Source organism: Coptis chinensis, chromosome 1 (assembly GCF_015680905.1).
Source record: "Coptis chinensis isolate HL-2020 chromosome 1, ASM1568090v1, whole genome shotgun sequence".
In the NCBI taxonomy this organism is placed as follows: Eukaryota; Viridiplantae; Streptophyta; class Magnoliopsida; order Ranunculales; family Ranunculaceae; genus Coptis; species Coptis chinensis.
The window spans coordinates 25,484,360-25,502,429 of NC_141456.1; the positions used below are offsets into that span (position 1 = coordinate 25,484,360).

Sequence of the window (18,070 nt, forward strand, 5' to 3'; positions counted from 1 at the left end):
CTACTTCATCAAGTAAAGTACTATATCCTTCTGCCTTCATCACAAACAAAGATCCTATTGCAACTTGGCATAAGAGGCTTGGGCATCCATCTACTGCAATCATTCATAAACTTCTTCAAAATAAAACTATTGATCTTCAAGGATCAAAACATTTCAATTTGTGTGTTGATTGTGCTATGGGAAAAAGCACTAAACTTCTTTTTTTTTTTTTTTTTAAACAGTAAGCTGGGGTTAGGCTGACCCCCACCTGCATATATTATCCAAAACGTACATATCTGGTACCTAATGCATCCTCCTCTACGAGATTACTAAGTTAAGCTACCTATTGGAGGTCCATAATGCATTAGCTCATTACAATGAGAAGGGGCTAGTCCTGCAAAAGGTAATCTGCGAGCCTATTGGCCTCCCTAAAACATGTGAAAACTTACAACGCATGAATTTCAAAGAAGTGTCTAAGATGTGTGCGGCACATTCGGCAATACCCGCGGCCCGGTTTAGCTATCTTTGTTGCTATCCGAATTCTTTGCTTGAGAGAATCAGATTCCACTTCCACTTTTAGGAATCCCATTTCGACAAATGCGAGAGACCAACCTCTATGGCTTTCATCTCTTGGTATATAATGGATTCCACGCCTCCACTTCCTGTAAACACCGCCAACAAGACTCCCTTTCGTCTCGATTACACCCCTGGTGGCCCATACCTTTTTCTCGACAAGGACCCATCAGCATTTAGCTTCACACTACCCGATTGCGGGGCCTGCCAATATACACTTTGTTGTTTGGCTCGTTCAAACTCTACGAAACCCTATAGCTGGCATAATCTTCTCATTTGCTATTGAATCTTCCATAGATGCGATCTTGAGTTGTACATCGCCTTCATACTTCTAAGAGTTCTCTTTAACACCACTGCTGCGGGTTGTGCGTTATTCTTGAACCGTCGGGCATTTCTTTCTTTCCATATCGGCGTCAAAGACCAAATGTAGACTTTGGCAATTTCGGTTACTTGGCTTGCTCCTCGGCAGATTCTCAGTATGAACGACCATTCTCTATTTGAATTGCGGTGATTTGAATTAATTCCCAGCACCGACATTATTCCCGCAAAGATTACCCGAGAATAGTCACACTCAAAATAGAGATGGTTGGAGAACTCTCTACTTTGATTACAAAGGTAGCAGGACGAATGGTTAAGTATTCTTTTGTACACTAGCCGATCTTGAGTTGACAAGCTATTGGAGAACAATTGCCAGCAAGTAAAGGAATGTCTTGGAATGACTAACCTTCCCCAAACTAACCTCTGCCATCGGACTTTCCCTCCATGTCTTCTCAAGGCCTCATATGCACTGCTTGACGTGAAATTTCCACTCTGATGTGGTTTCCAAAGGACTCTGTCTTTCTCTAAATGCCTCTCAATTGCCGTAGACCTGATGTCCTCCTTTAGTCGATTACACTGAATATTCTCAACAATTCCATTCCATTCTCCACCTGAGATTAGCTCACTGACCTTTGCGTTGAGAGGGAGCTGGATACTCATGACAGCTTGATTGTTCGCCAGAAGAGGGCTGCTGTTACACCATAAATCATGCCATAGAAGCGTGTCTTCTCCATTAGCTATCGCATAAAGGATATGATCTTTCGCATGTTTTCGGCACTTGAGGATGTTCCTCACTGACCAGGAGCAATCTTTCGGTACTGCCATGGTCCACAAATAGCTGTTCTTAAGCTGATTCTTCGATATCCAATCAACCCACAGAGTGTTTTCTTTGCTCGCTATCTTGAACAGCAGTCCACATTGCGCACCGGTGTTCCATGTCTCCATATTCATAATGCCCGACCCTCCCTCTTCTTTTTGCTTTCTTTGATAGTTCCAATACTTGCTTGGTGCACACACCTTTTGATATCAATCCCACTCCATAGGAACGTAGCACATATCCTTTCCACTTGTTCTAGAACAAATAATGGTAGGATGAAAGTTCTAGCCCAATAAATATGAAGAGAGCTAAGAATCGATACAATCAACTGAGTGCTTGCATCGCGAGAGCAACAGTGCTTTCAATCCTTGATTTTCCCGGTTACTTTTTCAACTAGAGGTTGGCAATCTTTGATACCTAAACGAGCTGAAAAAGCGGGGAGACCAAAGGTATTTTTTTTGGAGGTTTGACGAGTTCAATACCCGGGATATGAGCCAAGTCAAGAGAATCTTGATCCCCCCATAGCCCGATCACTATGGTAGTCTTCGGGAATTGATTTGGAGCCACAGTAGCATCACTAAAGGCAAGCAAACAATCTTTGAGGGCTGCAATAGATGAAACTTCCCCTTCTGAGAATATCGAACATCATCCGCCAAAGGTCGGATGGGTGAGAAGACTCCTCTTGCATTTCGAATGAAATTGGATCAGCTTATTATCAATACTCTCTCTAATCACACAGCCTAAAATCTCCATGATTAATACAAAGAGATATGGGGACATGGGGTCGCCCTGTCTTAGACCCCTGCCTCCCTCAAAAAACCCCTCCGGTGAGCCATTTATAAGAATAGAATAGTAAGGTGAGCTTATACACATCTGTATCCATTTCTTCATCTTTGGTGGAAAGAGAAATTTATCCAACATGGCTAGGATAGTTGCCCAACTTACCATATCATACGCCTTTCTAATATCCACCTTGACTGAGCATCTTGGGGTACCATGTCTTCTCTCGTAGCCTCTCAGCACTTCATGAGCTAGAAGGATGTTATCTTGTATCGATCTCCCGGGAATAAAGGCCGATTGATTCTCATGTACTAACTCTGAAATAACCAGTTGCAGCCGAGATGTAATCACTTCGGAAACACACTTGTACAAAGTATTGCAAAGTGCAATAGGCCTATAGTCTTCCACCTTAGACGGATTACTCTTCTTTGGAATTAGGCATAGAAATGTAGCATTTGTTCCCCTCGGCATCTTACATGTTCTGAAGACATTCCTGATAGCATTCAAGACATCCTACCCCACTATATCCCAGCAGTATTTGAAAAAGAAAGGATTGTACCCGTCTGGTCCTGGCACTTTGTTATTCTCCATAGCAAACAATGCTTCCTTGATTTCTGTATCAGTGATATCGGCGTCCAATACCTCTCTCATGGCTGAATCAATCACATTTCTAACTTTCAGCCCCATGAAGAACTCTTCCTCGCTGATTGATGGAGCATAGTTCCCCTTTGTTTGGGTAAAATACTTTACAATGCACTGTGCTACCTCTGTCTGCCCATATACTGTTACCCCATTATCATTGGAGATGGCCCATATTCCTTTCTTAGCCTCTTTTTCCTTCAAAGAGTTGAAGAAATAATTAGTGCATCTATCCCCATCTGTACTCCATTTCTCCTCTGATTTCTGTTGCATATCTATCTCTTCAGCTCGTGCTAGTTCGATATACTTCTTCATGGCCACCCTTTCACTTTCCCCTACATTTACATCACTTGAGTTATTCTGGAAGTTTACTTGTGCGTCATGTAGCTCCTGCCTAGCTGAGTTTACTCTCTCATGAAGATTAGAAAAATTCATCCTTGCCCATGGCCTTATTCTTGTCTTCAACAACCGGTTTACGTACCAATATATACATCGGGTTATTGTAGATATTGGTGCTCCATACTTCCTCTATCATGGCCTTGAACTCTGGCTGGTAAACCCAAAAGTTTCGAAATCTGAATGGAGTTGGAGTTCTGGAATGATCAACCCACGTAAGTAGCATTGGCGAGTGGTCTGAAACTCCTAGAGGTAGGAACTCAGCTACAGAATGAGGATAACAAGTCAGCCACCAACTGTTTACTAAGCATCTGTCAATCCTTGACATGATACTGGCTGAACCCACAGACTTGTTCCACCAAGTGTAGAAAAATCCAATTGAATTGATGTCAGACAGTCCCGTATTTTGAAGACAAGCATTGAATTCAACAGCTTCATTCGGATGCATTGGGTCACCCCCCACTCTTTCATTAGCCGCCTTGATGTTATTAAAGTCCCCAGCGACACACCACGGCTCTTTAATTGATTTATGAATACCCATCAAGTCCTTCCACAAATCGAGTCTCACTTTAAAATTATTACTAGCATAAATAACTGTGAATAAGAATTCTTCCGCTCTTGGAAGGTATTTGACTCTGCAGTGTATGAATTGCTTCGAGTCGACTAACTACGTACATGAACAACTCGGGATTCCAACAAACCCATATCATGCGGTGACTCTTTTCATAATTGTTTACATGCTCCCATAAAGGACAACAAACCCTCCTAATGGTATCATACTTTGGTCTTTTGACTTTTGTTTCCAGTAAGCCAAAAACACACAACTTTTTATCTATTCTCACCTTATTTATTTCTGCAGCTTTCAACAAATCATTTGCTCCCCTCACATTCCAAACGCTAATAGGTTCAATCATTGATCCTATCGTTTTTTGTTTTTCGACCCCTTAGGCCTGCCCCTACTCTTGCTTCCTTGTTTTTTCTTTTCTTTAGACCCTTGATTAATTTTCCCTTTGCTTACGGTCACCACACCTCCCCGGTGTTGTTGGGGAAAGGCTCACCAGTCAAAGGAATTAAGTTCTTATCCTTAAAGTATTCAGTTTCCTCTTCAGACGTGTCCTCATCAGACATCTCCCCATTTCTTAGCGCCGCAAAGCTGTTATGATATTCCTGCTGCTAGGCATCGTATTCCAACAACTGGTTCAGGCTACTATCTATCCCCACATCTTGTACTACCTCCACATAAGGCACTATGGCAGTACCCATATCACTCTGTTCCCTTTCCTTACCTCTGTCCCTCTGGTCGCTGGCTATGTCACTCACCTAACCCTGATCAGTTCCAAAAGGAGCTGTTATTTCTGGCGTATGCATCTCCGGGATAACAAGACTCAATTCATATTCCTCCACTAAACCCTCATTCAAGTTGCTGTTTTCCATTCCTATCTCTATTACCCCTTGATTCACCATATCCATCTCTACTTCCTGTGTTGAGTTCCCTGTACTCTGGTCAGAACCTTGTTCCTGAGCAACTTCAATATTCCCACCCTCATCACAGCTTCCTGGTAAAAGACATTTAGTACTTTCAGTAGGCGTACCTCCAATAACCACCTCTCCATCCACTGTTCTCAAGCAGCTACTTTCAGGTTGACTCGGAGTATTGTCAACCACAACTTCTTTCTCTCTAGTCCCTCGAGCCTCAGTGTTGCTCGTTTTCCTCGTATAGGTTACAGTAAAGTGCCCGAAAGATTTACAATTCCCACACATCTTAGGTATCCATCCATATTCTACAGATATCCTTCTTATGTCATCCTTACCCATTTCTATGTCAAAGAAAGTTGGGAGCTCTGCAGTGCTCTCTACTTTGACACTAACTCTTGCATATTTCAATCTTTTCCTGTGCGCAGTAGCGTCATCCATACTATCAGGAACCCCAAGCCGACTTACCAGGTAGCTCAACCCATCTTCCGTCCATAGCTCCTTTGGGACATTATGCAAATTTACCCATATAGGAATCAATTGCACCGAATTTCTCCTTCTTTCAATGTCTTGGGACCATTTTGATATTACAAAGCATCTACCTGAAATGTAGAATGTTCCAGTTTCTAAGACCCTCTTCCTATCCTCACTATTAGAAAACTTGAAATAGAATACTTCTTCATCTGCAACCATCTCAAAGCTTCCTTTTAGTTTCCAACGTTTTCTTAAATGGTCCCTCACGGTTAGGAAAGGAAGTCGTTTCTCGAGAAAGAATCCTACAACATAATCATACCATTCAGTGATGCCTTTCATCACTAAATCTAAAGGTATTTGTGTGATACCATCAATGATTTGAACATCCACTTTCTGTAGCGTATTGCTTAAAGTTGACGCCGTGATGCCTTTGAAACAAGGTACTCAAGGTCTTTGGGCGTGGTTGTTCGAAACCAACTCTCTCTCTCTTTTGTTGTTGTTATTAGTCTCTCTTGTCTCTGAATGGAGGGGTGGGAAATTTTGGTTGTTAACAGACAGATTCGCCATGTCAAGGATCAGCAAAACAACGCAAGGTGCTTGAAGTTGATTCCTTTTCAGAACTCTCACTGTAATCAGTGAAGGATTTTACCCGAAAAGGAATGAAACAAGAGGCTTAAGAAGATAAGAATTCTTCTCCAAGCAAGATTTAACTAAAAGCGGCAAAAAGTTGGTGTATGCGATCACTGCGGCAGCTTAAGTTACTTCACTTCCTATCTCCCAAAAACATGTCCCCATTTTTTTTTCAAATGTTCCCAAATGTGACTAAGGACTTTAACTATTAGAACTTTTGACTAAACTTCCTTTTGGTTCTTCTTTTTGTAAAATTGTTAAACCATTGCAGTTATTACATATTGATCTTTGGGTCCCTTTCCTATTGTGTCTATTAGGCTAAGTCCAATTGTTCGGTGCAGCAAAACACCAAAGCACAATAACACAATGGATACAGTTAGTGGGATAGCGAAATCAAACCCAATGGTTTATTTTTTCAGCCGCCAGTGACAATGGCGTGCAACCCAAAATATTAAATATCGTTATTTGTTTCCAACAATAATATTGACTTTTAAAAAAAAAACCAAGTTTTTTTATACGCCATTCCCACAGGCGTGTAGTTATTTATCTCCCCATTTTACCCTTTCAAAAAAAACACCCAGAACACCAAAAAAAAAAAAAAAAACTCACTCTCACTCTCACTGTTCAACACCACGAAACTCTGAAACAAAATGTTGATACTTCCACGAAAGGTTTGCTGTATTGGTGGGTGACAACATCATAAAAACACAAGTTCATCAGTTCAAGGTAATGCTGCTATGATTCTGGGAAGAACACGAAACTCAAGCTGAAGTTTATTTTTCAGGCTCTTCTAAAACTCTTCCAAGAACTCCTCCATAAACTTGTGCCTCTTCTCAGCTCTTCTTTGGCCAGCCTGAAATTGCCATAATACCAAAACAAGATATTAAGTAAAGAAAAATATGGTTTCTATTAGATCTTTTTCTTTGTCTTACTACATACTTATTTGTTAAAGAAGCGTGTTATAGAACAGATTTATAGAGATGAACATGTTGCACATAACAATAAAGAAGTAGTCGGTCGGGGAATAGTGGGTTGTGCTTAAAGCTTCACCTTTGTCTTCATTAAATCCTTAAGCTTGAGAAGCTTTTCATGAAAATGATTCAGTGTGGTCTGCTCATCTTTCTTCATATATTCTTCCTTTGATATATCTAATCGGGGCTCTATCTTAGGGTCATGCAGTACTCTGTTCCTACTTCCACCAAAAGTAAAGCAACGGGCAATTCCTGAATCAAGTATAGTAATATTGTGAATGAACAGAAGTACAACTAAATAAAAAAAAAATTAAAAGGGTAGGATGGAATGGTAATTGCATAAATTAAGTTATTAAAAAAACAAAAAAATAGAGAATTCAATGCTAACCGCCAGTGGGAGTGGCGGGTGGAAATATTAATTGAATTCTAACCGCCAGTGGGAGTGGCGTGTAGAGTTATTTCAAAATGAAAATAAATTTCTAACCGCCACTGGCTATGGCGTGTAGAGTTATTTGGATTTTTTTGGCTGGCCGCCACTGGCTATGGCATACAAAGCATACGCTATCGCGTTAAAAGTGACTGCATAAATAGAGAAATTTATAAAGATAGCGTTGGCGGTATAACGTTTTAACGTACCATTGGATCACATTTTACGCGAAATTTGGTGTTTTGCCGCACCATTGGACTTAGCCTTAATGGTTTCAAATATTGTGCTAGTATAGTTGATGATCGTACTAGATACTGCTGGATTTTCCCTATTTGACAATAAATCCATCTGATTTTAGTTCTGTTTTTCAATCCTTTAAGCTCTTGGTTGAAAATCTTTTAACTTGCAAAATCCAATGTGTCAGAACTGACAATGGTGGGGGAGTTTACAAGTACTCATTTAAAAAAAAAATCTTCTCTCACATGGCATTAGTCATCAATTTACTTGACCTCATACATCTGAACAAAATGGGATTGTAAAGAGAAAGCACAGACACATTTTGGATGTAGCTAGAACTCGCATTTCCCAATCCTAGATACCACCTAAATATTGGTGTGACATCTTTTCTAGTTCAGTTTATATCATAAACAGACTTCCTTCACCCACTCTTAATCACATTTTACCTCTTGAGAAGTTGTTTAATGTCAAACCCAATTACAGTAACCTTAAAGCTTATGGTTGCACATGTTTTCCCTAGTTATGACCCTATACATCCAATAAACTTAACTTAAGATCCAAACCCTATGTTTTTCTTAGATATAGTTTGAACCACAAAGGCTACAATGCATGGATATAGAAATTGGCAGTGTACATATCCATACATGTTGTTTTCAATGAATCTGAGTTTCCATTAAAAAATACTAACTTGCACACTAGTTCAATGTCTCCACAAGAATTCCTTCATTCATCTTTTTGTAATGATGTCATTCAATCTCCTTTTACAATACCATCTCAACTCTCTACAATACCTTCTACTGATTGCTCTGAAACACCTACTGACATTTTTTTTCCAACTGTTTCTAATCCACTTACAAATCCTTCTCCTATAACTCATTCAATGATCACAAGAGCCAAAAATGGCATTTTCAAACATAAAACTTACATTTCCACAAAGCACTCTATCCCTCATGCTCTTCATGCTTCTTTTTCTTCTCTACCAGTTACACCTACCTCTTTTACCCTAATAAAGACCCAAATTGGAAAGCAGCCATGGCAAGTGAATTTAATGCTCTTATTAAAAATGGCACCTGGATTCTTGTACGTACCTTAACTAACTCTCCTTCACAAAATCTCGTTGATAACAAGTGGGTGTTTAGATTAAAGCAGAAAGCAGATGGTTCACTTTATAAGCTTAAGGTTAGGTTGGTTGCTAAAGGTTTTCACTAACAACATGGATTTGACTATGATGAAACCTTTAGTCTAGTAGCAAAACCCCCTACTATTAAACTTATCATCTCTCTAGCATTTTTTTCTTATAACTGGGATATTAAAGCGCGCAATTAGATGTATCCAATGCATTTTTGCATGGTCATCTCAAGGAGGATGTATTTATGACTCAACCTAGAGGTTTTGTTGATCCAGCTAAACCTAATCATGTTTGGAAGCTTCTGAAGTCTTTATATGGTTTGAAACAAACCCTGCGTGCTTGGTATGAAGAGTTATTTCAGGGTCTCTTATCTCTTGGCTTTACTACATCAAATGCTGATCATTCTCTTTTCATCAAGAAAGACTAAGTTTTTATTACATTTTAGTTTAGGGTTACCTAGTATTACCACCTCCCCTACTATATAGGAAATTAAGGTCTCCAATGCACAAAAAAAAATCAAATTGGGTTGACCGTGTTTTTTGTTTGTGTATTTGTAGGGGTGGGAGAGACCCTAATTTCCCATCTAGGGGATCTTCCAAAGGACTATTCTTATGTCAAACAAAATACACATTTGATCTACTGACTAAAGCCAAGATGTTGGTGTTAGGAATATACAACTTAAATGTACTTACTCTTTACCAATCACCAAACAGTACAAACCTTTTATCTTGTAAGTGTCTTGTACTTCTTTGTTAAATCCGAGCCTAGTGTATAAACACTATGTCTTTAAGACATATTTTCCCCCTCACGGTGCTTGAAGCTTGATGGGAAACTGTCTCCCAAGATAGAACGGATCTCCTTCTATAGAAAGCTAGCACTTCAATTCTATAGAATCAGCAAACACACCATAGTATTTGACTAAGAATAGAGGGAGAAGAGAAAGATAAAAAATGTGTGATCTGGTGTGTCTTTCTCTCTAAATTCATCTACTATTTATAGGTGAGAAGTGCATTTTTGAAACAGCACAGTGACTCTTTGAAAAGTTAGGCACCTCTTTGAAAAGCAAGAAATGGGGCTCACACCCTTGCTTCCTAGCCTGTTATGCTAAATCTCCCTCATGGCGGTCCAACCCACTTAACCCCCCTATTTTTAACCCCTCATTAAATAAACTCCCTGTTTTTGTGAAACTAATGAATCTCGGTCTATTTTTTATTTCGAAACAAAATTTATTTCTTTTTTTACCCTTTCTCTTTTCAGTAGACCACTCATTCGTTTTTGGGTTTATTCTAAATATTTTTTACCGGCAACAAGGGCGAAGAACACACTGATTTCAACTTTAAATTTTTCTATGCTCCTGTCTATTTGTTGTATTAACGAATCAAAAGCGAGATGAGTTTCTGAGTCATGAGAATAACAAACCACAGATTTGAATGCTTTTAAAAGACGTGGATCAACTTCTGGTGATATTGAATTTGTTGCCTTCTCAATTAGTGTTAGCACTTTTCCTCCTCCTTCTCTTTCTCTCTCCCCCATCTTCTCCCTCTCTGTCCCATCATTCAAATCTCAACTGCATGGTCAGTTCTTGAATGAGTTGAGGGAGATGTTGGGTCCTTCAAGTTCTAGAAGAGATGGAGATGAAATTGAGAAGATGGTTACTCCAAAAACTACGAACAAACCAAATCTTGTTAAAATCAGTTCAAGTTTTCATAGTTTTGCAATTTCAACTTTAGATTTTTATGTTTGTGTATGTAGTAGTTTTACTATGCATTTTTATATTTCGTAGTTGCTTTTATTCTGCCTTCTTAAATTTGCATAGTATTTTTTATTTGTTTTTTCATGTTTGTATAATGTGTGGTGGTAATTTTACTCTGCATTCTTAACTTTGCATAGTATTTGTACTTTGTCTTCTTAACTTTGCATTGTATTTTTACTCTGCATTATTAAATTTTACTCTGCATTCTTAGATTTGCATAGTATTTGTACTTTGCATTCTTAAATTTGCACAATATTTTTTATTTGTTTTTTCATGTTTGTGCAGTGTAATGTGTGGTGGTAATTTTATTTTGCATTCTTAACTTTGCATAGTATTTTTACTCTACATTTTTAACTTTGCATAGTATTTTTACTCTGCATTCTTAGATTTGCATAGTATTTGTACTCTGCATTCTTAAATTTGCAGAGTATTTTTTATTTGCTTTTTCATGTTTGTGTAATGTGTGGTGGTAATTTTACTCTGCATTCTTAACTTTGCATTGTATTTTTACTCTGCATTCTTAACTTTGCATAGTATTTGTACATTTTCATAGACGTTTTTCATTTTCATAAACGTTTACTTTGCATTTTTAACTTTGCATAGTATTTTTACTTTGCATTTTTAACTTTGCATAGTACTTTTACTTTGCATTCTTAGATTCAAAATTTACTTTCACATATGAAAATACAAATTTACACAGCAAATAAAGCTATGCGAGTAAACTTTACATATGAAAATAGGAACCAAAACAGTACTGATGAATGAATACATATGCATATATGAATTTTGATAGGATTCTTGTTTTGACTTGTTACATCTGCTAGGCTATGTAACAATTATTACCAGATCTATGATTTCCAGTGACTTTACTCCTGATGCCTCACTACCAACCTTCTTCTTTCTTTCTTTATTAGAATTCGAACATTGCTTCCTTTTAGCTTGTTTCTTTCCTTCGACCATTTCATCAACGTTGTCGAGCGAAGCTTGAAGAATAGTCTTAGATTTTTCTTCATTTTTTTGGGGTTTTGTTAATTTTGAGTTTTAGATCTGAAAACCTGGGTTGGAATGGTTGTTAATTTTGAGTTTCAGATTTGAAAGAGTAAAAAGTATAGTTCGGTTGGGTTTTGTGTTCGAGTCTGAGAGTAAAGAGAGAAAGAGTCGGGATAATTTTTTGGGGGTATTTTTGTTAGTTTATTTTGTTTTAGAAAAGAGGAGTGTTTCGTGAGTTGATCTGTTTAGAGGGGGTTTTAATGTACCGGTTTTTGTAGGAGGGAGATTAAACCCAAATCCTGATTTGAAAAGTCACATGTATTGAAAGGACGCACCATTTCAGCATAAAGCACTGTTTCAAACCAATGCCTATTTCAAAAAGTCACACCTTTTTAGCATAAAGCACTGTTTCGAACCAATGCCTATTTCGAAAGGTCGCACCTTTTCAGCATAATGCACTGTTTCGAACCAGTGCACCCTTTCGAAAAGATTTTTCTCTCTTTACGTACTGTTTCAACTTTCAAGTGAAACCCATTTCATTTCAAGCGGGATAACTTGAGAGACAAATTACTCAATCATATTTCAATGGATTTGTGCAAATCCATTTTTCTAACAGTTGGATGCAAAACCTATAACTACTCCTCTTGCAACCAGTTGTAGACTTGACAATCACATAGGAGAACTTTTATCTGATCCTACAATATACAGATCTCTTGTAGGTGGTTTACAATATTTAACTTGGTGCAAACCTAACATTTCATTTGCAGTCAACATGGTTTGCCAATTCATGCAGAATCATAGAGCTCCACATTTGGATTCTCAGATATTTGAAAGGAACCATCAAACATAGAATATGGTTTACAAAGAGTTCTCTCAGAATACAAGTAGACAGTGCTGAAGATTGGGCTCGATGTCCAATGGGCAAAGGTCAATTACAGGTTTTTGTATTTTTATTGGTAATAAACCCTTATCATGGTCTGCCAAGAAACAAAAGACTGTTGCTCATTCTTCAACTGAAGCAGAATATTGTGCACTGGCTCACACTACAAGTGAAATTTATTGGATTTGTGTGTGCTTCTTTAGGATCCCAGAATATCTTTGCCTTCAACTCCATTGGTTCATTGTGATAATTGGTTCATTGTGATAAGATTAGTGCAATCTCCTTAGCTCATAACCCTGTCTTCCATGCAAGGACTAAACATGTAGAAATTGACTATCATATATTATGTCAGGGAATTGGTCACAAGCAAGCTTCTGGTCTTCTGGATGTTCGATCAATATCTTAACACTAAAGATCAAATTGTTGATGTCCTTACTAAAGACCTTGAAGGAGGGAATTGAGCAACAAAATTCAGTTAACACACATCAGCAGTCAACAGACAAAGAGCCACATCATCAAAGTCAGACAGCTTAGAATATTCTCTACTAGTTAATGCCTGTGCCAGTCGGCACTCAAAACACATTGCGTTTAAATAACTCTCCAAAAGACCATCTCCATAGTAGCAGTGGATCGATGTTATAACCATTTCTAGCAGTTTTATATTTCATAATCATTTCATGCATACACTAAAGTGAGGTTATGGCAATCCTATGCATTTTATTTCTCACAAACCAACTCATTACACATACCTCTTACATTTTGATAATTCAACACATAGAATGAGGAACAAATAAGGGGAGAGAGACTTGAATTAAAAGCATCTCCGTCCCTGTTAAAAATCGAATCCTAAAAACCCCAAATTTCTTAAAATATAGTATTCGATTTCTAACACCTTCGTGAGAGTATATTTCACCGATATTTTGAATATTTAGCTCAAGTCCGTTTAAGGACGTTCTTCATAGAGTCGGGCTACCTTGACAGCTTAAATTGACATCCTATCTTAACAGCTCACCACATCCATTAGATTCTAGCCCATCCAACGCCTAGATCTTGTTCCCATTTAATAAAAGGAATTCCAAGGGTAACTTGATCATTTTAGTTTCTTTTCTCAAAATTAAATCCAAAAATCACCGGACTCCTCCTCCTATTTCGTCATGGGTTTAATTTAAGTGCTTCTGATTTACGTGTCTCGTGTTTGTCAATTGGTAAATTGTCAATTCTTTTCAACTATATGATTTAGAAAAGTGTTTGTACAAATAAGGAAATACTATAGAATGGCAGCTTTTGTTTCTTCTGTGTACGCAATACTTTCCATTAGACTTAGATGCTTGTTTCGTGGTCACTCTCCAAAAAAATCGGAAGCGATCCAACCCAAAAAAATAAGTAAAGTTCGTGATACAGTGAGTCGAACCCGCGACCCAGATGGAAACAAAAGCCGTTCCCATTAGTGCCCGATTCTAACAATTCAAATTTGCTTACAGTAGCCGTTAGATTTTGCTAGAAATGATCTGGGCCGTCTTTTATTATAGTTTTGTCCTGTAGCGAAAAAAAAAAAAACCCTATCTTATTAGATAGATAAGTATTCACTAACTACCATATAAAGTGTAAATTAATATTGTTTTCTGTAATGAGAATAGTTTTAGTTTTCAGTGAAACCATTGTTCCATTTAGTGGAACTGTACATATATATTCATATATCTAACATAAATATACTTTTAAATGCTAATCCTTGAATATCTAACATAAATATACTTTTAAATGCTAATCCATAGATTTTCAATTGCATCAGTTGCAGCCGCCGCACCCTCCACCGCCTCCGCCACCTCCATACCCACCACCACCTCCGCCACCTCCACACCCACCACCACCATGATGCCCCCCGTGATGATGAGAGGTGCTACTTCCACTATAACCATAGTTATCACAACTAGAAGATGCGAGACTGGCGTTGGCAGCAGACATTGCTCCCATCGTGATGATATAGCTGTTATCATCCCTGGCATAATTACTTGAACTTGTTCGTACTGATTTACCCACTTTAACATTGCTACTTTCTCCTCCATTACTAGGACCAGCACTACTTGCTCCAACATCAGCACGTCTTTGATTTCCTGTATTAATGTTGTGATCCCTGGTGCACAAAGAACAACAAGTCAACACCAACAGCACCAGCACTCCTCCCGCAATTGACAATCCCAAGATTAGAGCAGTCATCTTCTTCGACTAATTCAATCCTCTGTTCTTTGTAGTTAGTTTCTTACGTACGTTTGGAACAACAAAAGAGAAAGATGACATGTATATAGAGAAATAAATTAGAGTAAGCAGTGCGTAAAACTTTTGACATTGGACTCCTTGTTGTATTAAGATTGTGAGCCATGTATATTATTTGGATTTGGATTGATATGGCACAGAGTCCGAATCAGATTAAAAGTTGAGATCAGATTAAAAGTTGAGATCAGAAGTAGGAGAAACATAATCTATTAGTTTGTTGGGAATATTACTGTAGACTGTTGTACATTAGTACGTTACAATCCCAACTCCCAAGTATATTCTCTACTATCATCATTGGCTATTCATGAAAGATACTTACTCAAATACACTTAGAATTTAGAATTACAAGTAGATAATAAATTTGGATAAGATCGTGAATTAGATTGTGGTATATGACGTAGATCTGTATTCGGCCTACTGGTATAGTTAAATGAGCTGAAGCAGTAGATAGCCCAAGCCAAGGTTGTGGAGTTCGGCTCATGTTTGAGCTTCTAATAATTTGTTTTTTACACTCGATAGTAATTGACAATCTTCAAATTATATTTTAGTCAATCCAACTTGCGATCAATTAATTTTACAAGAAATGGGCCCTGAGCCGCTATTTGCTATTGGGTTACATGTAAATCCCCCCTCTTCGCCCGTATAATGAAACCCCTCTTTTTTGACCCGGTTATAACCGATCTAGCTATTTTCACCGAATAAACAAAATCAAAGGTATGTTTTTCATATTTCTTTTCTTTTCGCTTCCAAAAATATCTTTTTGAGGAAACTAGATAGAATCTCTTTGATTTCACTCCTCCAATCTTCTTTGATTCCATTTAAAAATTAGTTTCAATAGCTTTATTTGGTTAGGGATCAACTTTAAACTGCATGCAAGAGAGGATCTTTAATTTGTAGTTGAATGTGTGAACGCATATTCTTCAATTGGCTATCTTCTTCTACATTTCGTTTATTTGTTTCCCAAATTTTGGTGCTCTATTTTATGTGTTAAAATGGGAATTTATGTGTGCAAATTTTCTTTTACATCGAAATTCTACTATGCAAATCTACTTTTGCATAGACATTCTACTATGTAAAATAAATATATTTTTTCACATGTAAATAAAAAAATTCATAGGTATTCTACTATGCAAATTTATTTTTGTATACAAAATTTTTCTATGTAAATATATTTTTTAATATGTAAATATAATTTTTCATAGGTATCCTACTATGCAAATTTATTTTTGCATACAAAATTTTTATTTATAATTTTTTTTTTCATATGTAAATATAATTTTTCATAGGTATTTTACTATGCAAATTTATTTTTGCATACAGAATTTTTCTATGTAAATATATTTTTTATACATATTCTACTATGAAAAGCTATTTTTGCATAAAACACAAGTCTTTTTTGCTTATTAGAAGAGCAACTTTTAGATATGTCTCTCAATTTGCAATATCATTTTTTTTCTTAAAAAAAAATTAGCAATTGTTTGATGAATTATAGTTTATTTGATGAGTTATGGTTTATATCTTTTTTTAGAACCATTTTTTTTTTGTAGTGTTTTGGAAAATAAAATCAGCTTCTCGTATCTAAAAAATGAGATGCTTCTAGCATATTTACAACGGCATAGTTTTTTTTTTTTTTTTTTTTTTTTTTGGGGTGAAGTTTGTAGATCTGAAATAAAAAAAGGTGGGTGAAGATGACGGGGTATTTAAGTCAATTTTCTATTTTAGTTTATTGTTTTTGAAAATAAGGAGGTTTTTTGGGTTTGTTTGCAAGTGTGGGGTTTTTGTGTAACTAATTGACCGATGGGGGAGATTAAACTTAAAATCGGGATAATTTTAGTCATATTAAGTTTTCTAATTTGTAATATGGTTGCAAGAATGTATTTCGTAACATTCTATTCAATTCATTATTTTTATTATTTTCTCCTACATGTGTGAATGTAATATGGTTGCAAGAATGTATTCCGTAACATTCTATTCAATTCATTATTTTTATTATTTTCTTCTACATGTGTGAATGTCCTTGTTATTTACTATTTTCAGTTACCCTTTCATTTTCGTAACGTGCCATGTGTGAATGTAATATGGTTGCAAGAATGTATTTCGTAACATTCTATTCAATGTGAATTAATGTCCTTGCTATTTACTACTTTCAGTTACCCTTTCATTTTCGTAGCGTGCCAAAACTGATACATGCTAGAGATAAATTGGTTATGGCTAAACTGTGGTTGAACCGGTTCAACTCTAAACCGGATCACCCATATATATATATTATATATATATATATATATATATATATATATATATATATATATATATATATATATATATATATATATATATATATATATATATATTTTTTTTTTTTTTGAAAAATTGATAATGTGGGGAGTTGAACCTAGCACAAGGAAAGTACAGCTAAAAGTGGGAGAAAAGCAAAAGTATTTTGTGGTGTGTTGTGTGGCGAATACTACTAGAAGATTGAAGACTAAGTGATTTGAATTCAGCTTTAGAAAGTTTCTCTTTACTGTCAATCTCCAATTCCTACTTTGAAGGTATTTTTCTTTTTATTCATTTTTAATCAATAATAGATTAGCATGTTAAAGACGAGGATTAAAGTAATCTCATCAATAGTCCAAACTCCAAACCAACATGCTACTATGTGTTTCTTGTATAAGAAATTCATTTTGATATATAATACTAATTAATATTGAATTAAAACATGTATTTATTTATTTTATTATTGAAATTATTAAAAATTTTGCTAAATAAACATCAATCGGTTTGACCAAGTCGAACCATAGTTGAACCTGGTTGAACCATTTTAACAAAAAATCGGTTTGATCACCGGTTCGGTTTTCAAAACATTGGTTAAAACTAATAAGGTTTTAAGTTTAATCTCCCATAAATAGCAAGGACATTCACACATGTAGGAGAAAATAATAAAAATAATGAATTGAATATAACGTTACGAAATACATTCTTGCAACCATATTACAAATTTGAGAGCTTAATATGACTAAAATTATCTGCCTAACAGCCTAGCTTACATGATATCTCAAATTTATTTTCAAAATTCATGTAAGCGATCATATCTAATGTGAATTTCAATCTCTTCAACCACATCTACTACCACCACCTGCACCACAATCGCCCCCACCACCACCTGATCCGCCACATCCACCACCTCCACCGGATCCACCACATGCACTACCTCATCCTCCTCCTCCATGATGATGTGCGCAATGTCCTCCACCACCAGTAGTAGCAATAGAACCAGCTGCACTCATCGTAATGACACTACCACCGCAAGTGCCACACATGACCAGAGATAGATGT

At 36.7% G+C, this 18,070-nt stretch overlaps 1 protein-coding gene across 1 annotated transcript; it reads right to left on the minus strand.

Moving 5' to 3' along the window:
- Positions 1-1,815, minus strand: LOC147523138 (uncharacterized). Its single transcript, XM_086569669.1, has 2 exons — positions 1,277-1,815; positions 1-34 (listed from the first exon to the last, which is right to left on the minus strand). Exons 1-2 carry the CDS (start codon positions 1,813-1,815, stop codon positions 1-3), a joined length of 573 nt encoding a protein of 190 aa, XP_086425795.1.
- Between the last annotated feature and the right edge of the window lie 16,255 nt (positions 1,816-18,070).